Raw genomic sequence first — 19,297 nt, forward strand, 5'->3', positions numbered from 1 at the left:
ATGTGTTTTATTCCGTTAATCTTTGACCTTATTTATCATATGTAAAGCAAAGGAGATATTGAAGCACGAGAATATAAAACCCTGAGATTAGAGCATTAAATAGTGTGATTAAATCATAAGTGCATCATTAAAATTAAATTTAATTAATTAGTTAATTATCTAATCAAGTGCTTTGAGCACACCGATCTTTGAATATCACATTAATATATATATATATATATATATATATATATATATATATATATATATATATATATATATATATATATATTACTAATCATGATTATACCTATATTTTAAAAACACTCAACATGAATTTATTAAAAACTCGACGAGATAACTCTGATTTGGTATTTGTGTTTAAATTAATAAATGGTTTAATTTGTTGTTCTGAACTTCTCCAATCTATTAATTTATATGTTCCCTCCAGAAGTCTCAGACATGTTGATTTGTTTTATATACCTTTTCATCGAACAAACTATGGTATGCATTCGCCCATTGAGAGAACACTAAAAATTATAAACGAGAATAACTTTGAAATGTTTGGTGTCTCCTTGGCTGCTTTTAAGATCGGATTAAAAGAGCTTGACAGGTACTTTTTTGTTTATTTTAACTGATTTGTGTAATAGATGTAATATGTGTAATGGATAACTATTAATATTTAATTTTTGTTTAATGTGTAATTAAGATTTATTTTACTCTAGTTTAGTAGAAATTACAGTGATTGATTTTATACTGTATATTTTGTAATGGGGGTAATCCCGTATATAAATAAATAAATATTTTATTAAAAAACAAGACTAAGTTTTCAATCTAATACCACATAAAACAACAACAAAAAATGCTGTTCCACATCCTACCAGACTGAAAACAATGGGAACCTACTCTGGTAACACATCCGAGGCTTCGACAATTTGCAAGCCATAACGGATGCTGAGACTAAGGAAGATGAGGGAATTCCGTTATGGCTTGCAAATTGTAGAAGCCTCGGAGGTGTTACCAGAGAAGGTTCCCATTGTTTTCAGTCTGGTAGGATGTGGAATATCAATTTTTGGTGTTGTTTTATGTGCTATTAGATTAAAAACTTAGTCTTTTGCTAGCAGTTGCCGCTAGGGCATCCCTGCCATTTTGTTTGTTGCAATCCGTGACTGCACGCCAGGGATTGTCCTAGTTGGGTCAGAGAGAGCAGCAGATGTGCCTCCTGATGAGAGACTAATAAGTTTCTAAACCGGTAGAGGTGTTTGCTGCACTCTCTGATTGAACTGGATTAATGATGCGGCTGTATTTTCTTGTTGCAACGAAATTGAAAATTGTTATTCATTTTTGATAATATTTTATTATTTACAATATTATAGTCTGCCTAAACAAGGTAAGTGCCAGTTAGCTTATTTTTGCTGTACTATGTTGGGTTAAAGGCACAAATTGCATGTGATGATTGTACTTAGCTGTCAACTTAGTGTGATATTGTACATAGACAATAATTTGTAGAGATGTACATTATCCTTCAGTAGAAGTCTATACCGTATGTCAAACATGCTATGCAGTGTACAACGACAGCCCCATGCGAACTAAATGAGAGTTACTTTACTTTTTCGTGCCTGGATCTGACTACAGTTTTTCCGCCCAGTATCGGGCTACGTCCACACCCTTTGTATTTGCGAGCCATATACAGTGGGTGATCATATTATTAGAGCCACCTAGTAAAATTCAATGTTTTAGAGGAAGGGTATATAATTGAGCTGTATCATATATTAATGGATTTGTTTCCATTTGGCTGTCTGGTTACACTTTATGAAAGTGCAATAAATAGTCTGACAATAGTGGCAACACGCATGTGTGGCAATGCGTGACTCAGATGCCATTGTTTGTCAGTGCTGCCCAGCCTAGCATGCAACTCGTGTGCCTAGTATTTTGTATTCTTGGTGTTTAGAGTTATAATAAACTTTGCGAGTTTCCATTGCTCTCTAGTGATATTCTGACAGGCCTATACTATTTTTTGTGAAGTTAGTAAAAATTGCGCGTTCATTACACTAGTGGTACCAGAACATCATGGGAAATCCAAAGACATCTCACCAAGGGAAATAGCAGAAATAAAACTTTAATATTCAATACTAATCACTCCAACAGAATCATAACATCCATTTCTAGAGTTTCAAAGGCAACGTGGACTGTATAAAGAAAAAACTTACATACCGTTATTAAACAAAAGTAAAATTTTCTGAGGTGGCTCTAATAATATGATCACCCACTGTATCATGGAGGGTGCATTTTGATGGGCAAAGTCTGCATACTCTCAGATGCTCCACGTTCTGTATTTCCCCACATTCACAAAGTGCGCCGTTACCTGTTTTGACGTCCCATTTAATGAGGTTCTGTTTTACAGGGGCAACACCTGTGCGTATGCTGTTGAGTGTCCACCAGGTTCTCCAGTCAAGGTTCATTCCATTAGGTAATTCTAGATGTAGGGTGAACAGTTCGGGTGGTTCAATGCTACAAGTCTCATAAACTTTTTCCTTGATTTAAGTCGGCTGGTTCGTGGTGGTTCATCAAACCCGTATAATTGGTGCCTTTCATAGAAAGTTTGCCTGAACTTCTCCACATATTGTGAGGCGCATATATGGTCGTCTGGTGATGCGAATCCAGCTGCCCGCTAAAGTAGGGGTAGAGGGGTAGGCTTCATCAGAAATTCTAAATGAGAATTTTCTGACAACGTTGCCACTCTTCACAACTTTGGCCATGAAAGGTAGTATTAGGCAGTTACTTGTAGAGAATGATCGCTGTTAACTGCTGCGAAATACTAAAGGAGGATTTATTTATGATAATTCACAGAATGGCAAACCCACTTGCAATATACAACCATACTGACTCTAACATTTTGAAACGGAGATTAGACTTGTTGTTATCCAAATTAAATGAAGCATTGTATTGATTACAATTTATGTACTTAAGTACAACTAAAGAACTGTTACTTTCAGTTTATTGATAAATAAGACTGGAAAGATAAAATGTTTTATCATAAGATAGGAAAGGTACTTTTATTCAATATAATTTAATACAAATTTAACCAAATCATACATACTTTGTTATTCTGTTGAGTAACACATCACACATCTTGAAAAAGGGGTCAGAGTCAGAGCTGTAAAATTATGAATACAATAATCAAAATTAAGAATTCTTACCATAATGTCTATAGTAATTATTAATCCTAGATCTTTTAGAACTAAGTAAAGATTCAGTTGATAACTTAAGTATTCTAAAACCTTTGGTGATAACTTCCATGGTTATATATTACTATTTAAAAATTTCAATTCTATTTCACATTCACAGTTTATTTCACATTTCACAAAAATACATTGAGGTTATGTATTTGTTATGGAATGATAAAGGTGGACATATGGTGAATAATACCAATTCCGTTCCGCAACGAAAAACACAACAATTTTCACGACAGGTGAAACAAGATCAAAATTTAAATAAAAAGAATAGAAACATTAATTTAATGTGTGAAGAAGAGCTTATATTTCCAAACAAACCAACAATGAGCAAAAATTAATATTATGAGAACCGTACTTAAATTATTATGAAGATAATACCGTATAATACTATAATTATATAACAAAACAATTATTGCAGAAAATAAATTAAAACCAACGACATCAACACATATTTACACATGATCACATCACAACATCGCAGACTGTCACAGCTCCAAAATATTCGGTGACAACAGTTTTTCTAAGTGTCTGTCTCTAATAACCACAAAATATTATGAACAACAAGAAAAAGAAGAAGAACAAGGTTATTTTTATATTTTTATAGGTTAGGATTCAAACATTTAAAATTCAAAATGATTTCTTCAAAAGTAAGTAATTTAAAGTATACACATAAATGAATGCTGATTTCTTTATTTTAAGGTTGTGAAATGTTTACCTTCCCTTTTAAAACAAAGAGCACCTAGTTGTATCAGCGCTGTTCGCAACAATGCTACTGTTCAACAAGAACCTCCAAGGATAGAAAAAAGTAAGTATACTTTTAATTTATGTACTTGGATAATATAAATGTGACCATAATGCGTCGATTAAATGTATACCCAATTTGTATTATGAAGAATTCTTTTATTAAGACAAAGCAGTTTATAATAAAATATAGTGCAATTTTTTTAAGCAGGTAACATGTTTTCTTTCTTCTTTATTGACTGGATTTACAACTCCGAGTGAGTCTTTTCCGCATCCGTCTTCTATGATCTTATGTTTCCATTTTCCACTCTTGTACCACAATCCTAGATAAATTAGCCTCAACATTATCCTTCCATTTTTTTCTGAGACAGCCAACTGATCTACTGTCTGGTCCCTCAAAAAACACTGTCTTTAACACTCTGTCTTCCTCTGATCTTTCCACATGACCTGCCCATCTTCTCCGGTTATCTTTTATAACAGCGTTTCCCAAACGGTGGGTCGCGACCCACTAGTGGGTTGCAGGCAGATTTCAGATGGTTAGCGGAGTGATTCTTACAGTAGCTGAATAACATACATATATATCATCATGGGTGAGGGATGGGTCGCGAATATGAAAAAACATCAGAAGGTGGGTCGCCAGACATAAAAGGTTGGGAACCACTGTTTTATAATATAAATGATAGTTTAAATCTCAGAATGATATTTTGATAGGAAAGTGAAGAAGGCTCCACAATGCTGAATTGGTGACTTGCATAAATTTTTAAATATTAAAATAATATTAAAAAACATAAGGTAACATGATCTTAAAACGCTTGCATGCGAAAAAAACAAATATTTTTAACCCGTACGCTAATTATGGCGCTTTGAAAATGCTATAAAATTCAAATATCTTAGGAGGCTCTTGAACATCCTTCTATTGGTCTGACGTCAGAGGCCACAGTCATCTACATCTACGATTAGGTATTACGGGTGTATTACATTTTAATCGTATTTAAATGGATATTACCAGCTATTATTTGTATTCTTGCATAGTTCTACAATCAGTTTATTTACTTTAAAGTCAAAGGACATCGCACACATCTTATGGAAAATATAATTTATTTATTTATTTATACGGGCAAGCCCAATTCGGTAATACATTAATAAGATATTGATAATTACAGTGTTGAATATATAAGAATAAAATGAGAGAGTACAAAACATTTAAAAAGACATGACAAAGTAAAATAATTACAAAACATTAATTACTAACAAATAACAAGGTTATAATGTCACTCAAATTCAATAAAATTTATACCAATAGATTCGTTTTAAATTAACGATCAAATCTTATCATTGCGCCAACTCTCTATTTTCAAAAATAGGAGCAGAAATTGATATAAATAAATCTGAAATCAAATGGGTAGGTACATAAGTTAGAGAGAGAAAAAATATTTTAAAATACCCAGATTTTCGGTACTCCATAAATCAGCGGATTAGTTTCACTAATCCGCTTAGGCCCAGCGGGATTTAAGCTGTTATGAATAGCACTCAGAGCAATAATGATTGTAAACTAACATTTTATGGACTCCAAAAATGTGATTTCGATAAACTTTAATTGCAATTTGCGCCGTAATTAATCATAATTAAGAGTTGGCGCAATGATAAGAATTGATCGTTATATTAAAATGAATCTAATCGTGTAAATTTTATTGAATTTGAGTGACATTATATTTTCCATAAGATGTGTGCGATGTCCTTTATAAATCTTTAGAAATTACTAATGTGTTTATAACGTATAAGTATTATTACTCACGAGGGTTTTCAAAAGAAACCGATTAAGTACAACAGTTCATTTTAATCGTCTTTAATTGAAAATTCCTACGTATTATTTATGTTCATCTTATATATTGTAAGTAGTTCCCCAATCAGCTTAATTTCAAACTGAAATTGGTACCATTATATGTATTATAGTAAACGGTTTTCCCCGTGGGTTTCATCTACCTAACTCTAATCGAAGGAGTTCGTATATCCTGGAAAAGATTATGGTGTAATTTGCATAATAATAAAGAAACTAAATTTTTATGAAGTTTATTATATTTGATTGTAATGTTTATTAGTACCTACTGGAGCCTTTCATTATTGTGTTCAAAGCCTTCTGAGAAAAGATTATGATGATTAGCAGACGTCCCGATAGCCAACAAAACCCTTCTTTACAAAGTTAATAATACGCATAAATAAGAAGAATCATTATTGTAATTTTACAAGTTAATTACTTTATCATCTCAGCTTATATGGGCCATTCCACGAACATACGCCTGTTTTGGATTACTTCGACAACGAATATTTTACTGTACAACATAAGAAGTACAAAAGTAAATGACGCTAATAATTATTCCAATAAACAACAATGTAATTTGCAATTTACTTTCGTTCTTCTTATTTTGCACAGTAAAATATTCGTTGTCGAAGTAATCCAAAATAGGCGTATGTTCGTGGAATAGGGTATACTCACACAGCATCCCTCGGTAGACTGCAAGCTATAGTAGAAACATGACTGTAGACCGCATACTATAGTAGCACCAATACTTTTTAGTTACTCTTACTTCTATTACTAAGTTTTGTTTATTTTTAAGTTACTTGTTTCTTTTTTCAACACAAGAAACGACAAAAGTAATTTCATAAAAAAGAACTTTTTGATGCATCCAGGTGCATCCAGGCACTATACAGTACTTATATTGTGCAGATTTGTTTTCCATTTTGACAAAGTATATTACACACTAAATACAATAACATAAATACCGAGCAAACGTCACAGTTACTCGACACGCACAACTGGCAATGGCAAACTGCATTCAAAGCAAACGGGCGAAAACGATAAATGTGGCCTGTGATGTCAGACTCAAGCTCGCGCTTTTGAAGTTGTTTGAAACGGAAATTTTAGGCGCGGAACTTTGATCAGATGTTGTACGTACACTATTCATTGTTAAGACGTAATATTTTGAATATAACATTTTTAAACATAAATTAACAATTTTATGCAAAAAAATTTTTTAGTGCAAGTTCCCTATTGGTGACTGTATGGTACTGAAAACATTCTTAGACATATGTATGTTGATTGTCAATTGAATCGCTTATTGTATAACGGGAATAAGTCCACTTTCATATGAAATTAAAGTGAGATATACATTTTGTTAAAACAATGTCGACGGATCAATTAGTTTGTAAAGGAAATTTGTATCTCTCACTGTACGTGAAATATCGCACGATAAAATTTTTGTTGAGCGTATAAAGGGAACTAGTCAGGGACTGATTACCTTTATACAATAATTCTTGTGGCGCCACCATCGTTTGTGGCACTTTGTTGTTTAATTTATTACTTCGGTTAGCTTACATTAGTTAGTCTTACGATGTATTTTAGGTCTTGTTTGTAATAATAAACATTTTTTTATAAATAAATTAATAATTTAACTGTAGAGAAGCAGCACTATTTCGTCTTTTATTCATTGATTGTATAAAGGAATCAAGTCCCAGCCTTTAAAAACGACTTTTTGACCTTAATCGTTTTCAAAGCCAAGTTTGTTGTATCACATGTCACTCTACTAGTCTTCTTCTACATTTCATCTGTAGAACAAAATTTGATAGATCATCAAGTTTCTAAACTGAAGAGTTTTTTCGTTTTTCTCAAAACTAAGTATTGTGGACTTATACCCTTTATACAGTAAGCGCTTCAATTATAAGTTTAACATAATGTTTGCAGTACCATACAGAGTCACCAATTCAGCATTCCAGCACCTTCTTCACTCTCCTTTCAAAATATTGTGTCTAACAACGTTTTCAGTGCCATACAGAGTCACCAATTCAGCATTGCAGTGCCTTCTTCACTCTCCTATCAAAATATCATTCTGAGAACTGTCCTTTCAAATACCAGCAGCTTATTTATACCGCTGTTGTAGAGTCCATGTTTCACTTCCATATGTAACAACTGGGCAAATAATTGACATATACAGTCTTAATCTAGATTGTCTTTTTAGCAGCTTGGATCTTCAGAAAATGATAATAGGGAGTATAATGCTCTATTCCCCACACCTATCCTTGCTGAGATTCCTTTTCTAGGTGGTTCCCATCTATGATTACTGCCCCCAAGGGGCATTCATATACAACGAGAAATATTGAAGATTTTGACATTACAAAAACTAATAAACATAGCATAATGACATCCTTGTTTTACAAATGTATGAATGAATGTAACCATCTTCCCCCCAGTGTTAAGAATGCAGTGACAGTTAAAATTTTTTAAAAGTTACTGAAAACATATATTTTACCTGGATAAAAAATTAATAATTTTTAATAAGTCTATGTGTTGTATATTGCATGTATTGTATATTGTATGTTACATTTAATTAAGCAAATTCATATTTAAATATTGTTATAGTCGGTTCGCTAAACTCAGACGCAACTGGCTAGATATTTTAGTCGATATTTTTTTGTTTTTTGCTAATTTTGAGTAATTTTGCTAATTTAGAAAGTTGCGTCTGAGTTTAGCGAACAGACTCTAGTAGGATTTCTATTTCAATAAAGTATTTCAGATATTTAAAACCTTTTACTACTTCGAAGTTGTGATCATTAATAGCTATGTTCTGCCTAACTCTTGGTCTTGGTTTTTTGGTTATTAACATGTGTATTTCATCTCCCCTTCATTACAATATTTTATGCATTGTATATTCTGTGGCCAAATTGAATAATAATGGTGATAAGTGGTGTCCTTGTCTCTGTCCTGATGTTTTACGAAATGGCATCGATGTTCTGTTTCCTATTTTTACCTGTGCATATGATTCTGTCATGCACATTTGAGTTAGCTTCACTAATTTTCTTGGTATTCCCATTTCTAGCATTGCTAGCCATAGTCTGCTTCTTTTTATCTAATCATAATGCTTGCTGGAAATCTGTGAAAATTTGGGTATACATCTTGGTTGAACTCCCAGTTTTTTTCTAATATTTGTTAGATCATAAATAAGTTTTCAGAGGTAAAATATTCTAATGTTATCAACTATTGCATTTTTGATATTTCGAGACTTATTTATGCTTCAATTATACAGAGTGAGTTTTATGTATGGAAACCCTCAACGATCTCAGAAACAGCTTTCACGATTTTTATAGATTTTGGTGGGTAGGGGTTTTCTAATATTATAGTGATAATTACATTGTTGCCAGATCTTCCGTTATTCTGGAAATCTAATGAACTTTCTTATTTCAAATGGAACACCCTGTATATTTTTTGCGTTTTAAAGTCCTTAAGAAATACTGATTATTTTTGATGTTATATTCAAAATTTTAAACAAATTTTAAGATCAATTTTTTTGGCCCGTGTAGACATTATTTTACTTTCATTGGGAACAAAGAAGATCGTTTGCAATTTTTCTGTAAAGTTAATCGGTTTCGAGTTATAAACAATTTAAAACTGAAAAAAAATCGAATAATGACGATGTTCAAGGTTCAAAAACACAAATAAAAAATATTTTTGAAACTGCGGAGTACCCAAATTCAAGCTAAACTCTTCTCCTAGGGGCTTGCTATAAAATTTTTTGGGACGTTTTATTCTAAAACATTGCTTTTTAATAATAGTTAATTATTTTGTATTTTGACAACGACACCCCACTTGGGCGTCGAAATGTTAATAAAATAATTTTTTTGGTAGAATTGTGGCTTATTTCCCATTGAAAATAGTTGATAATAGTTAATGAAGCGCATATGAGGGGACGGGCCGATCGGGCTGCATTAACAACTAAAAAACAATATTTTAGAATGAAACAAGCTCAAATTACTTATTGGTAACTGATAAAATTAGGCTTGAACTTGAATTTTATTTGTGTACTTCGCAGTTTCAAAAATAATATTTTTGATTCGTATTTTTGAACCTTGAAAATCGTCATTATTCGCTTTTTTCAGTTTTAAATTGTTTATAACTCGAAAACGATTAACTTTAGAGAAAAATTACAAAATAACTTTTTTGTTCGCAATGGTCCAAAGAACGTAAAATAATGTCTACCCGGGCCGAAAAAATTGATTTTTATAATTTGTTTAATTTTTTTTTAATAAATGTAGCAATAACTCCGAAATTATGGCCTTTAGGTATAGGGAATATAACATGAAAAATAATCAGTATTTCTTAGGGACTTCAAAACGCAAAAAATATACAGGGTGTTCCATTTGAAATAAGAAAGTTAATTAGATTTTCAGAAAAACGGAAGATCTGACAGCAATGTAATTATCACTATAATATCGGCCGCATTAAAAAACCCCTACCCACCAAAATCTATAAATGTCGTGCAAACCGTTTCCGAGATAATTCAGGGTTTCCATACATAAAACTTACTCTGTAGTGTTGGTATAATTACAAGTATGTAGCTTGTTAGTAAGCAGGATAGACACTTTATGCAGTTTACCTAGAGGGAAAAATCAATTGCAGATGTGGGATTCACATGCAGTAACTCAAGAGCTCAATTTATGATTCCATGTATTAAGGATGGAGTATCTGTTTGTGCATTCTTTGTCGAAAGAAGCTGGATGTGTAGGTAGGGGGAATGTGATCTGAGTTCAAGATATATGCATATGTGGGAAAATTTTAGGCAATCATTTAGATTGTGGGTTTAGAAAAAAAATTCTTATCAATTAGGTCATTTCTATTGTCTGTTAACTAAATGCCTAAGTACTGCAGTCTTGCCACTTCACAATTAAAAGTTACTCTTTATAATAAGAGAATCAGCTCAAGGTTCAGAATTGTTTATAGAATGTAGGATGATATTCAGAGGCGGCTGTATCAGACATATCAATTATACGAGGCCCCCGACATTCAGGGGCCCCGCGCGGCATGTTGAAACAAAAGTTTTATTTAAAAAAATTGAACAAAATTTCTACAATTTCACTCTTAAAACGCCTTGAAACAGTGTGTATTGTTTGGATATCGACATTTTCGTGTAATGGATTCTTTATCTTTCTTATTATAAATTGTATATACCTATGTATATCTATTTGATGTCGCTCGCCGTTATTCCATAATAACAGAGCTTTTTTTGTTTTCAAGCTACTTTTCATTGTCCATTCACCGTTGGCTGTGTGTGAAACACTGTATAATGTATAATGACAAATTGCAATTTTTGTAATCGCTATACCTTTGAATATTTTTGAAACAGTGTGTATTGTTTCGGTATATTTGGCTGTAATCTATTCTTTATCTATATATTGTATTTATTTATATAAATTTCTACTGAATTCGAGGTATTTCTTCTTCGAGGTAACAACTGGTTAGAACAAATAATACTGACTTTAGTCTCACATACATTGTATGTGGGGTACCACATTCTTCAGTATTGGGTCCTCTACTTTTTCTTATCTTTATAAGTGACATCTGATCTGATCTATTTACAAGAAAAACATGGTCCGATAGTAATATTTACTCTCTTTTAAGGTAGATAAGACAGTAGCATTATTCAACCCTTGCTTCTTAAGAGGAAACAGTAGCGATCAACAGGTAGCAAAACGCGTTCCAAGATTGCGGCTGTAATTTTGAATATTTTTTCGAGATATTTGGCACACATATTCGTAATATAATTAAGAATGGCGGTACAGAGCCCAATTTGAAAAATATATTAATATGTGAAAATTACTCTGTAATTAAACACAATATTAAAAAAACGAGCCTGTACTGCCATTAAGAAGAACAAAAAAATACACTTTCTTCAAATAAACTTTTTTATCCGATGCCTAGATTTTGTCATTTTGGAACTACTAAAATTTTTTATTTCATTAGTAGTTCCAAAATGACACAAAATCTAGGCATCGGATAAAAAAGTTTATTTGAAGAAAGTGTATTTTTTTGTTCTTCTTAATGGCGGTACAGGCTCGTTTTTTTAATATTGTATTTAATTACAGAGTAATTTCCACATATTAATATATTTTTCAAATTGGGCCCTGTACCGCCATTCTTTATTATATTACGAATACGTGTGCCAAATATCTCGAAAAAATATTCAAAATTACAGCCGCATTCTTGGAACGCGTTTTCGCTACCTGTTGATCGCTACTGTTTCCTCTTAATAACAGCCAGATTAGTACCGTTGATTCTGTAAAAATTTTTTAGTATTTTTTTAAACAGCAATCTTAAATGGCCCCTTCTTATCGGATTGTTGAGTAAGAAACCAGCCTCAGCTTGCTATGCAATAAGAAATAACATATTTTTCTTTGTTCGAGTCTCATCTCCAATATGATCTTCCTTTTTGGGGTTCAAGTACAGCTGCCCAATCGGATATTATTTTTAAATTACAAACAAGAGCAATAAGGTATCTGTTTGGCCTGAAAAGAACAACACATTGCAGAAACTACTTCCAAGATTACGGAATTTTAACACTTCCTTCTATATTCTAGAAACTGTTTGCTTAATTTGTTAACACCTACATGTCTTTCCAGCAAGACCTAATCATGACTACCTACTCCACCAGAAATTTAACCTTTGATATCTATTTACCGATCCCGTCTGTCTACTGAGTCAACCATCAACATACAACATATATCCATCCCCTTTACAACTTAAATATTCAACACCTTTCCCCAAGTTGCGTAAAATGACAAAGGCCTATCTATCTGAAAGACCATATTATTCGACAGAGGAGTTTCTGAATGAATAATTAAGAAAGTACAGTTACCTTTATGTACAAGTAACTAAATCTATATTTGTGTGTGATAGGGAGAACTTATTGGTTCCTAAGGTTGTATTATGCAATTTGCAATTTATTTAAATTTTGCAATATATTGTTTTTGTTATATTTTGTAGTATTGACGATTTATGTAATTATTGTAAACTGTATTTGTTGTTTTTTCCTGCTCTTTGTCTTTGTACATAAAATTTTAAAAATTTCAGTGACGGTAAAGTATATTTCTATTCTATTCTATACAAGCGTTTTTGCTGCTTTTGTTGAACATTTTTTTAATACTATCCATTTTTTTAATACTATAAAAGAGCCCAGCGACAAACTTTGATAGGGGGCCCCTGTAGGGCTAGCTACGCTACTGATGTTATTGTTATTTTTTTAATCACATAATGCCATAAGTGAAATAAATACTTACACCCAAGATTGCACTAATTTTTTGATCTTGTGAAAGTACTTTGTGACTTACTTAATAAATAATTTAATTATATAAAAAATAAGCCTTGCGGTATATTTCTAATGATAATAAATAAATTTATTTTTTTTAAGCTATAAATGCAGTTCAGTTGTTGGGAAGGGTTGGAGCAGATCCACAGAAAAAGGGCACAGAACAACATCCTATAGCAGTATTTTCCTTAGCTACACATACAAACTACAGATATGAATCAGGAGAATTTATGCAAAGAACTGAATGGCACAGAATTGTATGTTTTAAACCAGGTCTTCGTGAAACAATCCTGAACTATTTAAAAAAGGGTCAGAGGGTTCATGTTAGTGGTAGAATAACATATGGAGAAGTCAGGGGTGAAGACGGGAAGCCAAAAACAACAACAGCGATAGCTGCTGATGATGTAATATTTTTTAATTCCAACCAGTAGATAAGATCTGTTATAGAAGTAAGAGCACTTATTTTGTAAGTTTCAAATAAATTTTTTTAATCTGTTGTAGTCTTTTTATAATGTATACAGTGCGGATTAGCCAATAGACATTCAAAAAATCCCGAAAGCACAGCTGCCTTAGATTTTAAAATTATATCTTGTATTAGACTTAGACTTTCATCATACGGGATATCTTCCAACCAATGTACAATTGTATTGCTCGGAAGAAACAATTTCTTGATTTTGGATAGGTAGTTGGGTTCCATAGATGTTCGAGCATGCTGGACCTCTCCTTTTCTCTATATGCGGCTGCCTCCCAGGGGATCATGGATGGTGCGATTCCTGCCAGGTGGTACGTACTATCTGCGGGAGTTGGTTGCAAGCAGCCGATAATAAGCCTGTATGTTTCGTAGAGTGCTACTTGTGTCAGATGGGGGAGGCACACTCACTGGCAGGGAAGCTGTTATTGTTCTTACGACTTGTGGTTTAGCGCCCCAGCTTGAGCCTTTAATTTTGTGTAAGATATTGTTTTTGCGTTGACTTTCATCTTGGTGTTAGGATAGTGTTGTCTATATATCTTAGAGCTCTATTTCAGGTGACACCCAGATACTTTGGGTGTGGGCAGTGCTTTAGCGGCGTTCCTTTCCATGTGACGCGCAGTTTTCGGGATATGTGCCTGTTACAGAGATGAAAGGTATAGACCTGGGACTTTGCAGGCTTTGGGGTGAGTTGTTTCTGGCCGTAGAATCGATCGATCATCTCTAAGCCTCAGTTAGCCTCTCTTCAACCTAATATATAAAGTTGGTAGTGTGGTTAGGTATTGATTCGTCTTTGGTGAACCTTGTTAAAGAGAGTTGTTCTGTATTGGCCACCTGCTCCTCCTATCCTGGAACTCCACAAAGAACATGCGGTTCGCTAGAAAACTCCCGATTGCTAAAATTAACGTATTATAATCTTTAGTAATAGAATATATTTTTAGGAGGGGCAAAAGAAACACAACTCAGGCTGCAGGTGTTAAACTGTATAGGTAAGGGCGGACGTAGGAATATTAAGTAGATAGTGATGAAAATGTAAATATTTCTATATAAATAATGCATTCCCCCCCCCCTTGTAAATATTTCTATTCCACTAATATCTCTGTATTTTAGTAATAAACTTATACAATCTTACCTTGTGCAAGAGAAATCAACACGATGACTTTCAAAATAAAATGGATCAATTTCAATCACTCATCAGAAGCCCTCAGGTAGACTCTAGCCTATTTTATGGGAATGCCGAGAAATCAACAGAGTGACGGAATATAGCAGGGTTACCCTTGTGTGAGGTTACCTGGGAATATACATAGGTACAGCTATTAAAGGACTGATAAACTTGCCAGAAGCAGATATCCTGCAAAATACTCCGATTCGTCGTCTTCCTAATGTATCTGTCCATGAAAAATGTTGGCGATCATCATGGCAGTCTTTATCTTGACTGCAGCAACACGGAAATGTTGTACATTTGTGTTGAACCAGGTTCTGAGGTTCTTTAACCAGGATGTCCAGGATTAACCAATTTTTTTTTGCAGGATGACTTGTAGGAGGGCTTTTGTGCATTGATTTTGCATAGGTGTTAGAAGTATTGTAGCCTCCGAGATTTTATGGTGGTCAGTACCTCTCGGGTTTTCTTCATTCTTCTGAGGACTTCCTCATTTGTCACTCGGCCAATCCACGGGATCTTAGGTATTCTCCAATATAACCACATATCAAATACTTCCAATCTTCTGCACATATCTTCGTTGAAGTTCCACGATTAAACATAAAAAAGGACAGAGCTTTACCATGAGCTTTGTCTTCTTTACGGTCATATTGAGTCCATATTGTGGACTGTAATACGTGACTTATTGTTCATAAGGATTTGTAGGTTTAAGCTACTCGATCAGTACTGTAGTTGGTAAGCAGTAGCTGGACTGCATAAGCTAGTAGAGTTTCCAGAATGGGAGATGTACAATAAGCCAACTGGTGGTGGCAGTACGACCGGTTTATAACAGAAGCCTTCCATAAAAAGCGATTGTAGCCATATAGAGAACCAAATATCATAAAAATACTTAAACTCAACATATTTAGTGTTCGGTAGATGTTTCAAAAACGATGAACGAAGCAACACGGAAGAAAAAACGTTTCCTGGAAGTAGATCTACATTTTATTTAGCGTATGGCTACATCACAGGTTCATATATATACATATATATAAATTACAAACAACAGTAAATACAAAAATATTCTACAAACAAACATCTAGATTATAAATATATTCGATTGACTCTTTTGTAGCAACCAGGAAATCCGAAGGGTTGCCGTTATAGGATCTAATCGGGCATTCCTCTACCATGTGTTTTACTGTTTGCCTTTCGGCGCCGCAGTCGCAATTTGGTGATTGTATTTTTCCCCACCTGAAAAGTGAGTCGGAACTTCTGCCACAGTTCGTCCTTATTCTATTGAGTGTGGTCCAAATTCCTCTCGGTTGGTTGAAGCCCTCAGGTTTGCTTGTAATACATGGCATGTTCCAGTTAGCTGGTGCAGCGTTATTCTCCCATTGTTCTCTCCACCGTTCAGTTACATTAAAGTTTTGATCTACTAGCCTTTTTGCTGTTTTTAGAGGCGGGTGTCTTGAGCGGAGCCTATTTATGTCTCTGGCGGAAGTTCCGACATGGGAGCGGAGCTCAGGATCAGTATTGATTTTTGTAAATTCCCTGACAAGGGCATGTTCCCGGCGGATGGGTGGTGGAGCTATATGACTCAAAGCTGGTAACCAGTAAGTGGGCGTGGCCTTGATTGTGCCCGATATAGTTCGCATGGCTTGGTTGAGTTGGACATCAACACGGTGAGTATGTGGACTGTTTATCCATACTGGTGCGCAGTATTCCGCTACGGGGTATACCAGTCCTAATGCTGTCGATCTAAGTGTGGGTGCTGAGGAGCCCCATGTAGTGCCGCAGAGCTTTTGCAGGATGTTGTTACGAGTTCCGAGTTTTGCAGCAGTCTTAGTAAGATGCTCTTTAAAGTTTAGCGTTCTGTCAAGTGTAACACCTAAGTATTTTGGGTGTTTATTATAGTTAAGGAGTCTGTCCTCAAAATGGATTTGAGGTTGATAGTTGGCCATCTTGTTGTTCAAATGGAAGCAGGACACTTCTGTCTTAGTTGGATTGGGTTGCAATCTTCATTTGCGGAAATAATTCCCTAGGGCATTTAAATCGTTTGTTAGAATGCGTTCAGTGACCTCGAATTCTTTATGACTTGCGGCAAGCGTCCAGTCGTCTGCGTATCCAAACTTTTTTGATGTGGTTTCTGGCATGTCTGCTATGTAGAGGCTGAAAAGCATGGGAGCCAGCACGGATCCTTGTGGAAGTCCATTATTCAGTTTTCTTTGGGTACTAGTCTTGTCTCCCAATATAACTTTAAAACATCTGTTGGATAGCATGGCGTTAATAACCTCAGTGGTCTTTCTGCATGGGATTATTCGCATTAATTTATATATTGCCCCTTGTCGCCACACAGTGTCGTAAGCAGCAGATAGATCGATGAAGACAGCGGTTGTTTTTAATTGCTTTTGAAAGTTTGATTCCACATAATTGGTCAGGGCGAGTACCTGGTCTGTGCAGCTGCGGTTTGGCCGAAATCCTGCCTGTTCCACTGGTAAGTGTTGGAATATGGTTTTGCTGATTCTATTATACAACAGTCTTTCGAATAATTTGTATACCATACTTAAGAGTGCGATGGGGCGGTAGTTTTTCGGTGAATTATTACTTTTCCCTGGTTTTAAAGTGGCGACGATTTTTGCATTTTTGAGTTGGTGGGGGACGTTTCCCGTTTGAAGGATGTCAGAAAAGAATTTTGCGAGCCATTGCCTAGTGAATCTGCCGCTATGTTTGAGGAACTCAGCGTGAATGGCGTCGAAACCCGGCGCTTTTCCTGTTTTCATTTCATTTAGGGCTTGCGATATTTCTTCATGCGTAAATGGGTTGGAATATTCTGTTGAGGGTGCAAGACTAGATTTTATGGTTTTGAGGTGTTTTTTTACTTTAATTGTATGTAAACGATTTTGAGGTGCCCTAGAGGTTGACACTATGTGCGTAGCTATTTGGTCTGGAGTTACTAGGTTGGTTTGGCGAGCGGGTGGGTTGCTACTTCCGAGTTTCCGTAGTAGGGACCAAGCTTGTCGACTTGACTTCTGAAAGTTTAGGTTTTCTACTGTCTGGGTCCATTTAGATCTACAGTAGATCTACAAGTACTGGGAATAACAACATGGAGAAAACTGGTTCTGAATGGTGAACGCTGGAAGCATATTTTAAGGTAAGCCAAGCTCATTAACGGTTGTACTGGATTGTGGTTTGAACGTATGTCGTGAAATTTTTAAGTTTAGAACAAAATTGCGTACAGAAGTAATTTCGAAATCTTGATATAGTATATAGGTTCATTTTGGATAGTTTATACAAAGTATTAAGAGCCAACATATTGTTTTTTAATAGAATTCAACATAGTGTGTTACCTATGTCTTGCACTTGATTCACAGACCATAGGTTTTAACAGCGGACTTTACCTTATGCGTTACTATTTACTTTAAATAAGTTTCTTGGACTCCCTTTTAGAACCCCGCATATCTATAGATATATTTTTCTTCTGCCTACCGTATCAAATTCTATTATCCAATCTAATCAAATATAATCAATATTAGCCCATTAAATGAACGGAAAATTCGGCGATACCGTGTAATTTTCAGGGGCAACTCCGAATTGCATGAAAATTTGGATTTAGGTTCTACTTACCCTCCACTTCAAAGTTGAAATTGTGCTGTTGGTTGCTTTTACTTGGGGGGTGACAGTCACCCCTTCTCGGGGGTGAAAAAACATACGTTCAAGATAAGATCGGAAATGCATAATTTGACTGATTTTAAGCAACTTTTGTTCTATAGAGTTTTTTACGTAAGTCAATACTTCGAGTTATTTGCCATTGAAAATGTTGATTTTTCGACAACAAAACTACGTTTTCAGACGGTTTTTTGCAAATAACTCAAAAAGTAAATATTTTATCGAAAAAAATATCCTTAGCAAAAGTGTAGCTTATAAAAACCCCAAAACAATGGTGTATCAGTAAAGTCTATCAATCAAATAAAAACAAAATTGTAGCTCATGAAAAATACGTTCTTATTCGTCTAATTTCAAATCGAATATTTCAAGGTGAAATCACCGAAAAATTAAGCACTTTCGGGAAAAGCCCTCTTTTTTTTTTGTAAAAAATTATGAAAATCTCGCGGCTTTAGCTCCCCAAATGAAATTAATCGCTACCGCTTTACAAACAATTTACTTACCTACCTATTTTTTATATGATCTGTCAGTCTCACCGGTTTAAAGTGTTTATTTTTGAAAGGGTTATAATTGAGAAAGCTTGAATTTGTCAATAATCATAAGTGTATGCAAATTTTAAACAGCCATATATTAACCCATTTTTGTCTTGCGGAGAAACAAAATAAACTAGCATATTTATAATGGCAAAACCTACATTTTTTTACTCCTTAAGATTTTTCTTATCACTAATACTTTTTAAGTTATTTTGAAAAAATGAAATTTTTCAAAATGTTTTAGAAATTTTTTTTTTAATATAAAACCAAATGTTTTTAAAAATAAGCACTTCAAACCAATCAAACTTATAGATCATATAAACAATACACATACAGTTAAAATAGATGGTAAAGCCAAACGATTAATTTCATTTAGGGTGCTAAATAGAGGGAGGTTTTCACGA

At 34.2% G+C, this 19,297-nt stretch overlaps 2 protein-coding genes across 2 annotated transcripts in view; one reads left to right on the forward strand and one right to left on the reverse strand.

The window, feature by feature from the left end:
• Window positions 1–3,366, reverse strand: part of LOC114332401 (ATP synthase mitochondrial F1 complex assembly factor 2) — a 41,601-nt gene extending 38,235 nt beyond the window's left edge. The window contains exon 1 of the mRNA XM_028282202.2: window positions 3,180–3,366. Within this exon, the coding sequence (XP_028138003.1) occupies window positions 3,180–3,279 (100 nt within the window). The 5' untranslated portion in view covers window positions 3,280–3,366. The remainder of the gene's footprint in view (window positions 1–3,179) is intronic.
• Window positions 3,367–3,744: 378 nt separating this feature from the next.
• On the forward strand, window positions 3,745–13,583 carry LOC114332402 (single-stranded DNA-binding protein, mitochondrial). Its single transcript, XM_028282203.2, has 3 exons — window positions 3,745–3,862; window positions 3,915–4,020; window positions 13,190–13,583. The coding sequence occupies exons 1-3, from the start codon at window positions 3,848–3,850 to the stop codon at window positions 13,516–13,518; spliced, it is 450 nt and encodes a 149-aa protein (XP_028138004.1). The 5' UTR covers window positions 3,745–3,847; the 3' UTR covers window positions 13,519–13,583.
• Window positions 13,584–19,297: the final 5,714 nt, after the last annotated feature.

The sequence above is a fragment of the Diabrotica virgifera genome, chromosome 6 (genome assembly GCF_917563875.1).
Source record: "Diabrotica virgifera virgifera chromosome 6, PGI_DIABVI_V3a".
Lineage (NCBI taxonomy): Eukaryota > Metazoa > Arthropoda > Insecta > Coleoptera > Chrysomelidae > Diabrotica > Diabrotica virgifera.

Bases quoted from the DNA above. Each gene is read 5' to 3' on its own strand.
- LOC114332402 (XM_028282203.2), top strand. The intron at 4,021-13,189 runs GTAAGTATACTT...ATTTTTTTTAAG, and splicing joins ACCTCCAAGGATAGAAAAAA to CTATAAATGCAGTTCAGTTG.